Raw genomic sequence first — 16,229 nt, forward strand, 5'->3', positions numbered from 1 at the left:
TTAGAAAGAAATGTAGCCACACACACTAAATCTAAAGAAAACGGCCTCTTAGCTTCCTTTTTGCCAACTAAGATTTCACTGGTGTGAACTTGAATCCTCTGTATCCGCCCCAGTTTGAACAGCTAACTAAATCATTAAGCATCAAGCATCACTTTTTCATAGAACTATAATTGATGAATATAACCAGGCTTTTTTCTTTTCTTCTTCTTTTTTAATGAAATTGCTTGAATTGCTTTAAATTCAGTTTTCAGTGGAGTTCTACTTCTAAAAAGGTACCAGATTAATCAAAAGTAACCTGAAGAGGAAAATTCACTAACTATTTCTCCCAAGAAAAACACCAGTGCCCTCAGTGAAAGTTATTTCTTAAGCAATCCACACTAAACTAAAGAAAGTTACATAACATTTTGCCCTTCATTATGGATTTCATTTGCAAATTCAATTTGAGGATGTGGGTACCGTTTGCTTTTCTGTTTGCTTTTCTTTTTCGTAACAAAAAATAATCTAAGTAACAGGCACTGTATTGCTTAAACTTGCCACTCGTCCAGGGGGGCGTGTGCATTCTTCCGTCTCAGTTTCCTGCGCCTGCCACCCCTAGGCTTCTTCCTGCCACTCAAGAAGGTGTACCTGTGCCCTGGCTGGGAGACGCAGCGTAACAGCATTCCCAAGGGTTTGCAAATGACATTCAGCATCAATCCCACTCCAGATACCTGTATCTGAGAACCCACTAAGAGAAGGAAACCATTGCATAGTCAAGTTGAACACGGAGGGGTAAAAAATAACCCACCAAAAAATGAAAGTTTGTTTTCTCCACCTTCCTTGTTGCTGCCCGGTGAACCCCTTTTTTCGTCATGTCCTTCCTGAGTCAAGGTCTTACTGAAAATACAGGGCTCCCAGACCCTGCTTGCAGTCCCCTACCTTAGACCCCTCAACTTCTCACTCCTCTCTGGAATGTTCCCTACACTTTTCCTCTCCTTCTCAGCATCTGCCATAATTCACGAATACACATTTATAATCATTTCTGTATGGTCTGTCTTCCTCACTAGACTGGAAGCTTCATGAAGGAAAATACTGTTTTCTTCATCGTGGTATCTTATGAGCTGTGGGACAGGACTTGACCCAAGAAAACAGGATCAATAAAAATGGCCCTACTAAAGAGCAGATGGAGAGAGTCACGAAATCAGCTCCCACACTTGTTCACCTTTTGTTGTTAAAGAACCTTATCTGGGCCTGGCTGGCTCTAACGCTGTCCTGGGGAGGGAGTGGAAGGTGAAGACAAAGGCCCCTCCCATGCCCCCAGGTCAGATACAGACAGTGTGTTTGTGCGTCTGTTTGGGAGGGGAAATGTGGAGAGAGGCTTTTAAACAAAATGGCTTAACTTCCACCCCCCAAGACCTGACTGAAAATAAACTACTAGAAAACTCTCCAGCGTGGAGAGCAGGACTGACAAATGGCATTGGTCTCTTCAAGATACCATAAAGTATGGAAAACAAAGTGGAGTCACTCGTGTTAACCAAAATGGCTGCCAGTCAGCCATGACACTTAAGTTCAAGAGGGATACTACCCAAGTTGGAGCAGACTCATCTGGCAAGGAGACACATCTAAGATATCTGAACACGTGATCAGAACAGCCCGGTTCACAGAGCAAGATCACCCATAGGTAGGCTCCCAGGCAAGTTCCTCACTTGTCCGCAAGGGTGTCAAGGTATTTATCGAAAAGACCCAGATGGGGGGAGTACACCACTTTCAAGATATAACTGAGGCAGTTTCCAGACCACTGCTGAGACAGCCGAGCTCCACACACCAGCGTACTTCCCCATGCCATCCTGATCTCCCTGGGCCACCGGAGGCTCTGCCCTGCTGGACTGAGGACTTCCTCTGCCCTCCTGCCCACCTGGCTCCGGAGATCCTACCTTGAAAGACACTGACAAGTCCCTTGCCCACCGTGCTGTCTCCCGGACCTGCAGACTGGGACTCTGGGACTTGGATTCATTATCCCCTATTGACTGCTGTGTGTGTTATATTTCTCTTAGACTGTTAGAGTGCGAGTAGGATATTAATGTATGTTGATGCTCTACTTTGAGTGAACCTGTATTCAATAAAAGCTGAATAAATAGCTTAGTTACTGTGTGTGACTCTTGTCTATTCTTTGGTGCCGGGCTGCTCAGCAGGCAGCTAGCTGAGCAGTTGCCCGGCTGACTTACAGCAAAAACTACATCACAAACAGATGCTCATGACATCCAGGATCATCTCACCCTATTGTTATTATCTGTTCTTCACATATACACTTTTACTCAGAGTCCCACTTCATCTGTACTTTCCTCCTGGTACTTAACATTTTCTATTGTCTTTTATAATGCATCTTATGCCTGTCTTACTCTGCAAACTTCCTGCGAGGTGGAGTGAGGGTGGGAAGTAATGACCTGTATACAAACTAATCTTACATCCTGGAACTCTGCACGTAAAGCACGTTGACAAGGTTTATCTTTGCATTCCATACTTGATATAATGAGGCAGAGATCAAAGAATCTATTATGGTAGGTGCTCTGCAAGTCTCTCAAGTTAATAATACTTGTCTCCGTCTAGATTACATTTGCACACACAGAATGCACATTTCTACAGAATCCGATCACACTTTTTCAGTGCTGGCTTAGTGATCTCAAAAAGAAGTACATAAGATATACGCTGATTTATAGAATGATTAACACAAACATCTTCACCCAAATATCTGTACAGAAGCCTCTAGTAGGCCATAAACAGTACCGTAACACAGGAATTCTCCAGAAACAGGGAGAAAACCTTGTCCATTGATGAACCCACTTTTCCTAAAAAACCGATAGTGAATGCACCACATTATGTTCATTTTTTGATTGGTTATTCCTAACTTAACCTTGTGATCGCTTTGGCTGCATGTTCCTTTTCATTTCCTGTCAGAACCAGGGATCTTCAGCCTCTCTGGCATACTTTTCTGTAGTACTCATAGCGTTGCAAGTACTATCAGGCACCTCTGCTGGTTAGGGTGACAAAAGAGAAGCTTTTGTGCCATGCTGGTTATCATGACTTTCCACGGATTAGGAAGAAACTCCTCATAGATTCACCATCAAATCCTGGCTTCGATATTCTATGTGCAGGTGTCTGCCTTTAAGGTGGTACTTGTCAATAAGGACAGGTTTCTACAATCTATGCATTGGCACCACTATCAAATTATATAACTGTGATGAGGTTAAACTCCCCAATACAGAAAAATATAACTTTAAAGAGAAGCAGGTTTAAGGAAATAAGAACAAATGCCGGGGCTTAAAAAAAACTCATCCTCTATTGAAACACCAGACAAAATCATCAACCCATATAATAATATTTCCACCAAAAGCTGAGGTCCCATTATCACTGCCCTTACTGGTTTCTCTTTTAGAGACACCTGCAGCAGACCTGTTTTCTGAGCCCTACAAAAGACAGTCACGTCGTAATTACATCTTTTCAGTGGACACAGATACAGCTGGGTAAGTCCCCCTCAAACCTCATTACAGTGAAACACCACTGTTCCAGCCACGCTTGGAAAAATGGACTAATGTGAATCTCGCTTCCACCCTTTGCAGGAGCTGACTATAACCAGTAAACACGTCAAAAAGATGGCATAAAAAGCAAAGAAATGCAATCAATAGGCTAAAAATGAACTGAATTACATTTGCTTACGTGTGCTGCCTCTTTTTATGCAGAAAAAAAATCTCAGTAGAGCTATTTTTTTTACAAAAGCTTCAAATATAAAGGTTATGGTATGACTTTAATTACTTGATTTGTGTTTTTAAATATGGTAAAATAATCAGGAAAAATAATTGTAGGAGTAAATTTAAGTCACGGGAGAAATGAGAATTCTCTTAATTAAATACTTTTAAAAAATATGGAAAACCAGATTCTATAACACTTAAAACAATATGTCTAAACTAGCCCTAAGCCACACTTCCTGAGCTACTTGTAGGTAAAAGATATGAGGAGAGAAAAGTTCAATGACCCCATAAATTAGGGACTAAACAGCGGTAATGGTGTCATAGTCTGTATAGTCTCAGTGAAACTGCAGAAAAACACTTGTCTGGAAATTGTTTTGTTTTGTTTTTTTTTTTTTCGGAAAATTACCATGAGGTAGGGGGGCAGGAGGGGGAAGAAATGGGGAGGACAGGTTGCAAGCGGTAAAATACCTAATGGGAACCCACTGATGCGAAATACAACTTCTCTGCCCCTACTGTCACGCAAACTTCTCTAAGCATCTTTAGATAAAAGGAAAAATGGTCCTTTTGCACAAGCGTTAGCGGAATGTTCCAGAGTTGAGTAAATGGGGAAGACTTGTTATACACCTAGTGGTGGGTGCATTTCGCCAGGCTGCAGCCTCCACACAGCTTTTCTTTGCTGCACTGCAGAGGCGCCATCTTCTCCGTCTTAATCTTCACTCAATTCAATCCTTTTATCTGCACCCTAAAAAAAGACTCGGAGGGCGCTCCCCAACAGCCCGCGCCCCCAAGGGCACTACACCAGAGTGCCCAGCGCTGCCAGGGAGGAGGCCTCGCCTTAATCAGACAAACGCCTCCTTTGATGCCCAGGAGAGGAGAGCTCGTGACTTCGCACCACTCACTCCAGCCCTTTCCATCGCACACCCCGCTCTCCCTGTATTTCTCACTAAAGACCTCACAGCCCCGCACAGAATTAGCAAGTCTCAGAGGTGATGCGGGGTGGGAAGCGGCCCCAGGGAGCCCCAGCCCCCTCGGGGACTGATGAACAGCATCAGGGTAGGGAGTCGGCGGGAGCCTCGGTGGCGCACAGACTAATGAGGCTCAGTCCACCGCGCCCCGGGCTGGCGAGGGCGGGGTGTCGCGGCTTTTGTTCCCGGGGACATTCTCCTCCAGAAGCTAAAGGTGCGAGCGAACGCCCCGGACGTCTAGGCTTGGGGAAGGTGCGAGGTGGCCGTGGGTCTCCGACCCCTCCCACCTCCCGAACTTAACACAAAAGGGAGACGCAGAAATGTACAAAGTTTGCCTGCAGAAGGCGGTGCGCGACCCTGATAGGGGTCGCACTTAGGAGGCTGCCGTGAGTAGCCGCGAAGAGGAGAAGGCAAAGAGATGGGGCTGAGGCTGGGGCAGGGGCAGGGGCAGAGATAGGGTGCTGGGGATGCAAAGCGAAGGTGAAACGAAGCGGAAAAGGCGAAGGGAAGTGGGGGGAGGGAGGCAGCTTCCCTAGCTGTCCCGACTCCTCCTCCACAGGGCCCGCGAGAAGGGGAAGGGCAGATTACGATTTGGGGACGCATATAGGGGCGCTGCATTTTCGGTTTTACTCCACGTGCTTCACCTGGATGTCTCTGGCCCCCACTCCAGGAACTAGACCCGGGCCAGGAGGCAGGGACTGAGTCAGGATCTGAGCTCAGGATCGCCTCCTCTAGTCGCCCCAGAGTGGCGCGGACCTGGGAGTCCGACGTCTTGCCCTCTCCCTCTCCGTGTCCCCAGGACAGGGCTGGCCGAAGGCAAGGATGCGCAGAGCGCCCGAAAGTGGGGCGTTGGGCGCAGAAGGGAGAAGGCTTTCTTCGAATGCCCCCCGCCCTGCTTCTTTGGATTAAAGACTCGGGGAAGATCTGCTCCACACTGTGCCCCCTCCCCCCATTCCGAAGGGCGGCACCCACCTCCAGAGCCTGAACCGTCCAGGCGGCCAGCAGGGCCAGTGCCAAACCGGGCAGCATCGCGACCCTGCGCGGGGCACCCAGTGCGCTGCTGTGCGAGTGCGGTCCGCCGCGCCCTTGCTCTGCCAAAGCTGCTGCCGCGGTCGCGGTCTCAGGTGGCCCCAGCGATCGAGCTGCTCCGGGTGCTCTCTCCCACTGCTGCCGAGGAAACTGACGGAGCAGGAGCGGGGCTGCAGGGCTTCCAGCCCCGGGAGTCAGCTGATCCGGCCCAACCCGCTCGGCACCCGAGAGAGACCCCTAGCGGAGGCGGCGGGGAGCTGCGCGCGCTCCGGCCGGGAGGAGCCCCGGGCCTTGGCGCCCACAGGTGCAGCGTCCCCCGCTCCTCCAGCACCCTGCGCGCTTCCACTGCCGCCGGCCACCTGGGCCCCTAGAGCCCCTAGAGGTGGGTGGGCCAGGAGAAGGGCAGTGCAGGAGAAGGTGAGTCGTAGGACGTCTCGGCTCTAAAAAAAGTCGGGAGCGCTCTCCGCTCGTTCCCGTGAGCTTGACTCATCTGACCCCGCAGGCCTTTCGGGGATGTCGCAGAAAGGGCTGCTGCTGGGGCGCGTTTTTAGCCTCATTTTCATTTGTCTCTCAATTTGGAGAAGTGGAGGCGTTTCTGAAAGGGAATGGGGACGAGATGAGCTTAAAGGAAACGGAATGTGCTCTTCGCCGGTGGAGAAAGCAAACGCCTCATCCCCACCCCGCCAAAAGCATACAAGCAACCTGGAATTTCTATTTTTAGAATAAACCCGGGGAGAAAGGAGCGGGACCTAGTGAAGAAGCTGTCGACCCACTTACTTACCCTTGAAAGAAAGGCTTAAAGATTGTTCTTTTTGTTTGTTTGTTTAATTGTTGAGATTTGCAGGAGGAGGTTCTCAAGATAAGGGGCGGGTCAACAGGGATTTTTGGTGGGGGCGTCAGGCAGGGATGGAACAAACGTCAGGAGTGGAGAAGAGCGGGAGTTAAAAGGGGAAGGGCCTGTAAAGATGATTCTTATTTGACCACCCTAACTAAGAACTTCTGACCTCAAACTGTCCTTTTTTGTCCCCAATCTCATTCCTTTCTTTTCTCCATAGAATTTATTTCCTTGTTCTTTATTGTGTCTAGAATTATCCAGATGTATTCCTGCCCCTTGACCTGAAGGAGCATCCGTCACTAAGCCTCAGTCTACAGTGGGGCTAGTGGGAGGGAATGTGTGCGCCTTGGCGCAGCCAGGGGAGGGGGCTTACTTCCGGAGAAGTCAGCGTTTTTCTGCTGGTTTCCCTACAAGTTCTTCTCTTCTCCTCCCACCCCCTCCAATGCTGACCCTTGGATTACTTTTTCTTCAGTGTCCTTTGAGAGCCTTCCACAAATAATAATAAATATTTGTTAACATGCAGTATTTATTTACATGCCTTATGTCATTTATAATATTTCCTACACCAGCCAATGAGGACCTTGCTATTATTATTCCCACTTACCTAAGCCAAGAAACTGAAACTAAGGAACTCCCAAATCTAACAGTGAGCAAGTGACATGAAGTTGGTTAGGCCGGGAAAAGCCCACGTGAGAGCAAAACCCAGTTGCTATCCAACCCTAATTCCCTGAGTGTCCCGGGCTTGTATGAGCAATTAAAACCATCTGAATGCAAAGAGAAGTACGACTTGAAGATGGAGAGGGAGCAGGACCAGCCGCAAATTTTGCGGGGTCTAGTACAAAATGAAAAGGCAAGACCCCTTTCCTCCAAAACTAAGAATTTTAAGTTGGTGACACAGATCCAACCATGGGATCTGTGTCACCTCTCTTCTGAGCACGGGGCTCTGTGTGACTGCACAGGCGGCAGGCCCACGAAGCAGGGCCTCGGAGGGAGGAAGCAATTTTTAAGAGGGACTTTTATTGGGCACACAAGTCAAAAATATAGGGAGGTTATAATCTATAAAAATAAAAAGTCTTAGATTTAGCAGTTTCCCTTTCCACTGCTGGATTAGTGGATCACTGCTTGGTGATCCACTGCTGGATCACCACATACTCACATTGCCTGGACAAGATGTTCTCACGGGGAAGATGATTAGCGGTTGACTGTCAAGAATGATGGGCAGTCTTTACATTTTCTCCAGTCCCATTACCACTCAGAGATCTGATGGCTTTTACTTCTCAGTCACTATCTCTGTTCTGCATTTAATGCTATTTCCTGCCCTGAGGTATCTTTTGGGTTTCCCGAGGGGAAATAAAGGAACATTCCTAGGCAGAATCCTATAAAAGGACCAACCACCAGTCGGCCTGATAGCCCCACAACATCCCCAACCTAACCCTGAATGCCTCCACTTCAGAGGTTTCTATTATCCCTTCAGACAGGGCATTCTGTCTGTGAGCCGTTTTGGTTTCTGTAAAGTTCGTATCTCATTCCCTTTTCTTAATCCTCCCCCTTACATGTGCTTGTACCCCTGTGACCAAGCGAAATAAATCTTTTCCACACCGCACATCTTTACCTTTTTGCTAGCAGTTTTCTCGCTGCTTCTGCCTCTGGACTCCTCTCCTCACAAAGTAACACAGACACTTCCTTCCTCCGCTGTGCAAAGGGCATGTTTTCTAGTCCCTTTCAAGTCACAGCCAAGGCCCTCCGACTGTGCCCTGGTTTTGTTTACCGTACTCCCCCAGTGCTGCGGCCCCTGCAGCGTGGAGCAGTCTGTTGTCCATCTCGGTGTGCAGCCTAACATTGCCATTTGATTTTGTCAACTCAGATTGGTCACACTTGCCATCAGTTCTCCCAGATCTGTGTTATGCACGGTGCTGGGAGCCCCAGCTCTGTTCTCTTATATGTAAGATGCTATCTGTGCCCCACAAAGGTTGCCCCAAACCGTCTGGACCTAAGCCGAAAGAGGAGCCCTGGGCTGGTTTGCTGGGGCTTCCATAGCAAAGTACTACAGACTGGAGGCTTAAACAACAGAAGTTTATTGTCCAACAGTCCTGGAGGCTGGAGGTCTGAGGTCAAGGTGTTGGTGGGGTGGACTATTTCTGAGGCCTGTCTCCGGCACTTGCAGATGGCCTTCTCCATGTCTTCACATGGTCTTCCCTCTGCGGGAGTCTGGGTCCTGATCTCTCTTTTAAGGACACCAGTCTTACTGGATTAAGGTCCAACCTAGTGGCCTCACTTTAATGACCCTTTTAAAGACTCTGTTTCCAAATAGAGTCACATTCTGAGGTATTAGAGGTATTAAGGATTAGGATATCAACGCAGAAATTTCAGCTTATGAGTCTGGGAGAGGGGCATGAATCAGCAAGCGACATGCCCTGATTTGGAGTAGCTAGGACTTGTTCTGTGACCCTATCATTAATCTCCGACCTCGCTTACCCATGACCCGTGGTTCTGCCATTTCAACTAGAAGAGCATTCATTTCATTAGAAAAAAATAGAAATTTGGGGACAGTTCTACTTTCTCTGTGTCATGCATCTACATTGCACCGTGATCCCCAGCAGCTAGTTTGTCTCTTTCAGGATCGTTTGGCTCTGAAAATAAATAAAATGGTCTGTTACATTTTTCTTTAGAAAACTTTATCAAGCATTGAACTCGTGTTGACACTTAAAATTTGTACTGGCTTGCTAGAACCGCTGTAACAAAATACCACTGACAGTGGTTTAAGCAACATACATTTATTTTCTCACAGTTCCAGAAAGTAGAAGTCCCTGAATTAGACTTCCAATAGTGCCGGGAGTGATGGTACCTTCTACAGATGGTACCTTCTAATGGCAGACATGGCGACTTATTTGAGAGTTTAACATGCTTCTTAACCTGTCTTGCCTTCCAGAACCTCGTGCCAATTCCTCCCTGTGGACCAGACATAGACCCTGAGTTGCATTCTGTTTCACCTCTTTCTATCTTCTCTAAGACGCAAGGGTATTATTAATTTCTTTCTCTCGACAGCAGCCTTCAGTATCTGCGGAAGTCTCAAACTAAAGAGCAATCAAGCGTTTCACAATCAAATCCTTTCTCCCGAGGATGGGTGCGGTTTTTTTCATTGTAAGACTTTTTTCTTTTTAATGAATAGACACATTTTTTAATGAATAATTAGCATTTCACACATCTACATTTAACGATCCATGTATTACAGACTTGCGTGTAGACAGAGGATGTGACATTTTCCTTGCTTTTTTTCTTAAGTTGCTACTTTAGTCACGGGCCTTTACTTCAGCAGTGCGCCCATGGAGTGTTCATGTATTTTCAAACAATGCAGTACTTTTTTAAAATTGGTCTTTACTCTGCACAGTCACTGCACAAAGCTACATCAGCGGCAACCTTTAGATTCAAATAAGTGATAGTTTACAGAGGGGCTTAGTGTGTTTCAGTCGCAGCTCTATGGGACACCAAAACTAAGTGTTTTTACAGAGACTACTTTGATGGCTGGTTTATATAACTCGTTTGGAGAATCATGGTTCCAAGGTTGCCACAAGGCCTAGTTTGAAAGAATCTTCCTGATATTCCTTTCTTCCCTGTTACGTATGGAGTAACAGGGGAGAAAGAAGGAGGAGAAAGCAACAGGACATTCATGCCAACCCCAGAGGCAGGAAGTGTGCACATGAATCCCGAAGCAGGATTTGCTGCTTCAGAGAACTTTAGCAACAGGGCAGCCATATATGCACTGGTGGGAAAGGTGTCAGGGTTGGAGAAAGCTTGACCACCACGGGTCAGCGCTGGAAATAGTCATGGAACCTGCCACGGCACCTGTTTCCAAAACGCCCTCCTCGAGGGGTGGGTGACGACAAGTGGGGAAGGCACCTAGCACGGGGCCTGGTCTACAACAGAAATCACTTTTCTTGAGAGAGCAGTGGTTCCAGATAGCTGTCACTGAAGTGACCAGGATTGTCCTGACTGTGACCAGGGCTGCCATTTTGCACAGTGACTCACACAACCCAGTGTTACTTAGGCGAGTCCATAAGTAATACGTTGGTAAGGAGAGTTCCAAATTTGTGAGTGTTTTACATTTTTTTTAGAACTTAATGAAAGGCTCAAAATTAGCCTTGTATCAGGTTAGGCATTCGTTCTCCAATACGCTGCCTGGAGTGGGAGAGAAAGGGATGGAATTTTAGAATCAGACAATCTGCCAAGAATTAGGCAGAAGTTTGACTCCTTCCAAGGGCGTGAGAGATACAGATCCTGTGTGCAGGAGGCCCAGGGCTTGCAAAGGCTGCTTGCCAGAGGTGCTGAGCGGATTAGATGGGACTGCCCACCTCCTGCGGAATGGTCACGGAGTGTCACGGCCCAGAGCGGGAAGCCGCAGCTCTCCCCGGGAGCTGCCGAGCCCTGGCGCCACTGCCAACACTCACTGATGACAAACATCAAGGCCAAGGGGTGTACACACCTAGGACACTGGATCTCATTATCTCCACACAAATCATACCTCAGGGTGGTCCTTATGTTCTGCCTTGTAAAAAGAGAGAAAGTTCTGTAGTGTTGGATGGGCAGCTCAGTTTTCAAAGTCCAAGAGAAGGCTGTAGCCAGAGAAGTGTTACTTAAACCTACGGTAAATGGGGAGGGTCCGGCAGGTAAGCCCTGAGTACTCGTGATCACATTCGGTGAATAAACAGCACCCTGCACGATAAACACACGCACCGACCAGCAAACGAATAGAGACTTCATAGTCATCCGATGGACAGCCTTTGGCCTGAGGCAGACATCCAATTCTGCCATAGCTCTCAGTGAACATTTTTTCGTCCATTTATTGCATTTGAAGTAAATATTAGTCGTAGGAATGAAAGTTTTTAGTTTTGGTGGATCAGTCAAACATGTTTGCACTTCCACGGATACGTTTGCTCCACTTGAAGTGTTTACATGAGAAAAATATCTGGTAGCAAGTCGTGGTGGAAAACGTGCATCAGTAAGCTCAATGTGGTGCAAAGTATTTTTGCGGATAAATGTAAATTTATCAAAAGAAAAATTAGAGTTATAGCCCTACAGCACAGGGATGGGTAAATTAGAGATTTCAGGAAGAGGGATTCCCCACCCCCCAGGAGGTTTGATAAAAGAGAAAAATAAAGAGGTTTGACAAAGAGAAAAATAAAGGCCGCGGGAAGGAGGATGTTCGAGGGAAGAACTGTGTGAACGTATCACGTGTTCATGGCGGGGCTGGTGAGTGGGAGCTGGCAGCGGCGGCTTGTTGATATTTGAGAGGCTGAGGAATTCAAGTCAGACGGCATGAGCCGCGGTGCCGGGCTCCTCACTGCAGGTTTCCCTGTCAGTCTGACACGCTCTGCCATTTTCAGGGGACAGTCCGTCAGTGGAGGTGGAGGGCTGGGTCAGGGAAACTTGGAGGATGAAAAAGTTACGATCGGAAAGAAGAGGGAAAGGCATGTGGGAACCTCCAGGTAGGACCCCGGATGGGACCTGTCAAAAGGTGGAAAATTCATGGCTACTTGAGACTTGTGTTGCGTTAACCTTCCTGGTCACCAGTGAGAAGGTTAACCCAGACAGAAAGGGGTGGAGGAGGAAGGGTTTGCACCCGGTTGTCTAACCTGGACACCGTCAATTACATTCTTTTTCAAATAATGGAAATAATAAATAAAATGTTCAGTTTGTTTCAGGGATCAGAAGTACATGCAGTAGGAAGACACTTGAACATGGTGAATAAAGATTGAAGAAAAGGAGAACGAGCGATGAATGGTGGAGATGGGGCCGCAGTAGTTTTCTGCGGTCATTGGGGGTTTATCCCCAACAGAGAAGATGAAATATGTTCCGATGAAGTTGACATGATGTTACAAAAGCACAGCTCTGTTTTCTTGCATTTGCTTAATGAGAACCAAGTAGTCATGTGGAGATTCAATATTTGTGAGAGGAACCCTCAGTACCCCAGGAAATACTGTGTGAGAAAGAAGTTCATTCTATTTATTACTCAAGGTTATCTTCCAACACATGACGCATTGGAATGGTAAGTTTTGAAAAACGAAGAATAACATCTTCTAGCCCAATTTCCAAACTGCGAGCTGTGGAACCCTGTGACTAAGTGAACACGCACACACGAAAAGTGCTCTGTAAACAAAGACGTTTGAGAAATAAGTGGTTAAACAGAATTTAACAAATATCTTTAGAATGTCTTCAACCCTTTTAAAATGCTGTCATGCATTTTTCAGTTTTAAAGAAAGTACCTGTTGCCCTGGCTGGTATAGCTCAGTGGATTGAGTGCGGGCCTGGGAACCACACGACCGTGGTTCGATTCCCAGTCAAGGGCACATGCCTGGGTTGCAGGCCAGTTCCTGGTTCCCGGCAGGGGACGCACGAGAGGCAACCATACATTGATAGTTCTCTCCCTCTCTCCTTCCCTTCCCCTCTAAAGATAAATAAATAAAATCTTAAAAAAAAAAAGAAAGTACCTGTTTATGCAGCATCCCTCTCTCTCCCCCATTTTTGTTTTTGTTTTTGTTTACAGCATCAAATGTGTAGATTCAATGTAGTAAACAAAGCAAGCTCTAGGGAGCTCTGCTTTGAAGGCATGCCGTGGACTCTTGGATTGCTTCTTTCAGACCTTTGTGGAAATGAAGGTTTATAGTGTACATTTTTATCACAGCGGATGGGTTCTTCCCATGGAAAGGTGTTTCCACACATGACCCTGAAGACAAATTAATAAAGGAGGAAAGTAGAAATATTAGGCAGAGAGACATTTTGAAGTGGAGCATAACGGACGCCAGAAGAAGCATGCTGGAAGTTTAAAGCAGCAGTTAAAGTGTGTGTTATATGGAAGATACTGGATGAGAGTCTTTGAATTTTCATAAGATAAATGTGCACGTAGATGGCTAGCTTCTTCCCAGTTTCTGGCAGAAATGGGACAGAATTGGATTCACATTTGAGATCTTCTCTCTTGGTTTTCCTACGAGAAAAGGAGGAAGAACTACTACATTTACAAAGATAAGCCTCAGGATAAAACTTGAGCTCACTGCACTGGTTTTAATCTTCCGGGACAGTGGCCCTGAAGAAATACCCAGGACCTGTATGAAGACGAGTAAAGAGACCCAAGACGGAGAATTGAAGGAGACAGGTATTGGATCAATTTTAAGAAGATTTTGCTGAAATGTCTCATACAGTGCACATAGATAGCAAAAGCATAAGGAGATAAAGAACTCTCTGAGTGAAAAATAAACAAATAAATCTGCATTTCCATAGTTTTCCTCTGTTAGTCCTCAATGAAAAATTCATTTATTGCTGATGGTGTCAAGCATCCCTGTCAGCCCTCATTATTGGACCGAAAAGAAAAAAGAGGGAAAGGTTTAGGGAGCCTGGTCAGAAAAGCAATGAGGTTATTTCTGTTTTTCAGCTGTCAGCGAAAAGAGATTCTGTTATCCAAACCTTGCAAGGTCAGTCGTCCAAGTAATCACCGCGTTCTGGTGGGTTTATGAAGCCTGGTAAGAGATACTGACTATATTAAAAGCAAAAACAGGCAGGCCCATTTCCTTTTGCAAAGGACGAGTAAAACGAGATGGAAATAAGCTGGCAAACATGGCGACAACACACATCTTGGTTTTTCTAAATCCCCAGCATCAACCCCAGCTTAAATCTTAAAAAAATGGATCTGCTTAAACTCACCTGTACTATTTCAGCCTCAACTACTTGGGAGCATCTGGGAAATTTTATTTTAAAAAGATCAGATTCCATCCACATGATTGGGGGCGTTTCCACCAAAACTCTCTAAACAACTCCCAAAGCCACATGCAGGCTGTGTGTAAAAGAAGGTAGAGCAAGATACTAGAAACTGGGCTGGAGCAACTCAAGTCTCCTAATGCTGTCTCGATCAGTCAACACCTAGGAAGCAGCCGCGAGATGGATGTTTTCAATTACAGTGAAGAAGCTCCAGCAAGCACTGGATGTGTGTTCGCTCAAAGGCTTACTTCTTGGAATTCGTCTTCAGTGAATATGTGTAAGGTTTAGTCTCCATGAACAGGACAACTTAGAGCTTTACTGGTCCCTGGGGAGGGATGAGCAATTTCACCTGGATTTTTCAAGTTTGGAGTGCTTCCCTTTCACACTTGAAGAGAAAATGCTGGGTGGCCGGCCCAGAGAACTTCCCGTTTCATTTCTGAACGTCCCTGGTAAGGAAGGATTTGATTTAACGCAGCTTTCCTCAATCTGAACATGCCTGGGTGCTGCCGCCACCATTCCATAACAACCTGTGACTGAGCCCTTTCATCTCCAACTCTCTGTCTTCTCCACTGCGTGGAAGAAGAACCTAGAATTACGGTGTTTAGAACTGGAGCGAATCTGGGACTCACTGTAGGCCAAGCCTTTCATTTGATGAAGACTCATTGGCCACCCAGAGAAGTGGAGTAACTTGCCTGCGATCACATGACTATGTACTGGCCAAGCTTGGCCTTCGTTCCCTTGAATTCCTGTTCTCCTTTCATTTTGTGTTGCTTCCCGGGTCTGGTGATCTCACCAGTCCTGAGTCATGAAAACAGTGGGCCGAGGAGATGGGCTACTACTACTTTAAGAAGTAGTACATTTTTTCATCTAAAGTTCCTTTATTTTTCTAGAAACTTAGAACTGAAGCTCAACTCAGAAATCACCTGCCTGATCCTCCCCCACACACAGGTGCCTGCAGTATTCTGGAAACAATTATTTGGCTTGTGCTTCTTTCTTTTCTATTACTGGGATACACCTTGAGGAAAAAAACATTTTACAAGAATTTTGTTGTTGTTATATTGAGCTAAAATTTAGCTTCTCTTTCTTTCTGTTCCTTAGTCCCAATTCTGCCATATGTAGTAGAGCTAAATACAAAGAATAATTTCACTTTCTTCAATAGAACACTGCTTTAGAACTTTCAAAACATATATTCAGTGTCCCTGTAAGCCTATGTTCTCTTCTGAGGCCTAAACATTTGATTTTCTCAGCGGTGGCATGTAGGATAGAGTTGGCAGATTTCTTGTAATGAAGTTTGAATGCATTTCTTTCTGCAAATGAATATATCATTTTATCCACTTAGTCAACAAATATTTAGTGAGCAACTACTAAGTGAGGGGACATTTAAAAAATCAAGTAAATTAGAAAATACTGGGTTGGCCAAAAAATTCACGTGGTTTTTTCCAAAAAATAAAATACATATTTTTCATTTTCACCAATAACTTTATTGATTTGGATATTTGAGCATGTCCCATGTAAGCCATACTATACCACTCGCACGGTACGATGTCGATTATTCTCAACTAACGTCTCGATTCGATCACTATCGATTCCAACTGGTCAGTCCAACTGTGGAGCATCATCCAGTGAGAAATCTCCCGCAGGGAACTTTGCAGACCCCTTTCGGACACATTTGATCAGTCACAGCACATTCTCCATACACTGCACAAATCTTGTTTTGCATTTCAGTTGCATTCTTACCTTTCTTGAAATAATAAAGCATAATGTGTTGAAAATATTGTGTGTTTTCTTCCATCTTCAATATTCTGAGCAGGAGGAACTAGGAAACCAAGCAGAGAGGGTAGAACAAGTGATGCAGACAGAGAAGCGGGAAAGTGTTTTCCAAGAGCCCGGGTGAAGAAGGGGTTTCGTGAGGAGAGAATGATTGCGGAGATA

General features: G+C 45.9%; 1 protein-coding gene across 6 annotated transcripts in view; it reads right to left on the reverse strand.

The window, feature by feature from the left end:
- Window positions 1-5,916, reverse strand: part of APP (amyloid beta precursor protein) — a 237,348-nt gene extending 231,432 nt beyond the window's left edge. For 3 of the 6 annotated variants that reach the window (XM_037065134.1, XM_037065133.1, XM_037065131.1), the window contains exon 1: window positions 5,660-5,916. In XM_037065134.1, coding sequence (XP_036921029.1) covers window positions 5,660-5,716 — 57 coding nt within the window. In that variant the 5' untranslated portion in view covers window positions 5,717-5,916. The remainder of the gene's footprint in view (window positions 1-5,659) is intronic. The other 3 variants (XM_037065132.1, XM_037065130.1, XM_037065129.1) reach the window with 1 other exon arrangement.
- Window positions 5,917-16,229: the final 10,313 nt, after the last annotated feature.

Source organism: Sturnira hondurensis, unplaced genomic scaffold (genome assembly GCF_014824575.4).
Source record: "Sturnira hondurensis isolate 20B ecotype Veracruz unplaced genomic scaffold, ASM1482457v3 Scaffold0015596, whole genome shotgun sequence".
Lineage (NCBI taxonomy): Eukaryota > Metazoa > Chordata > Mammalia > Chiroptera > Phyllostomidae > Sturnira > Sturnira hondurensis.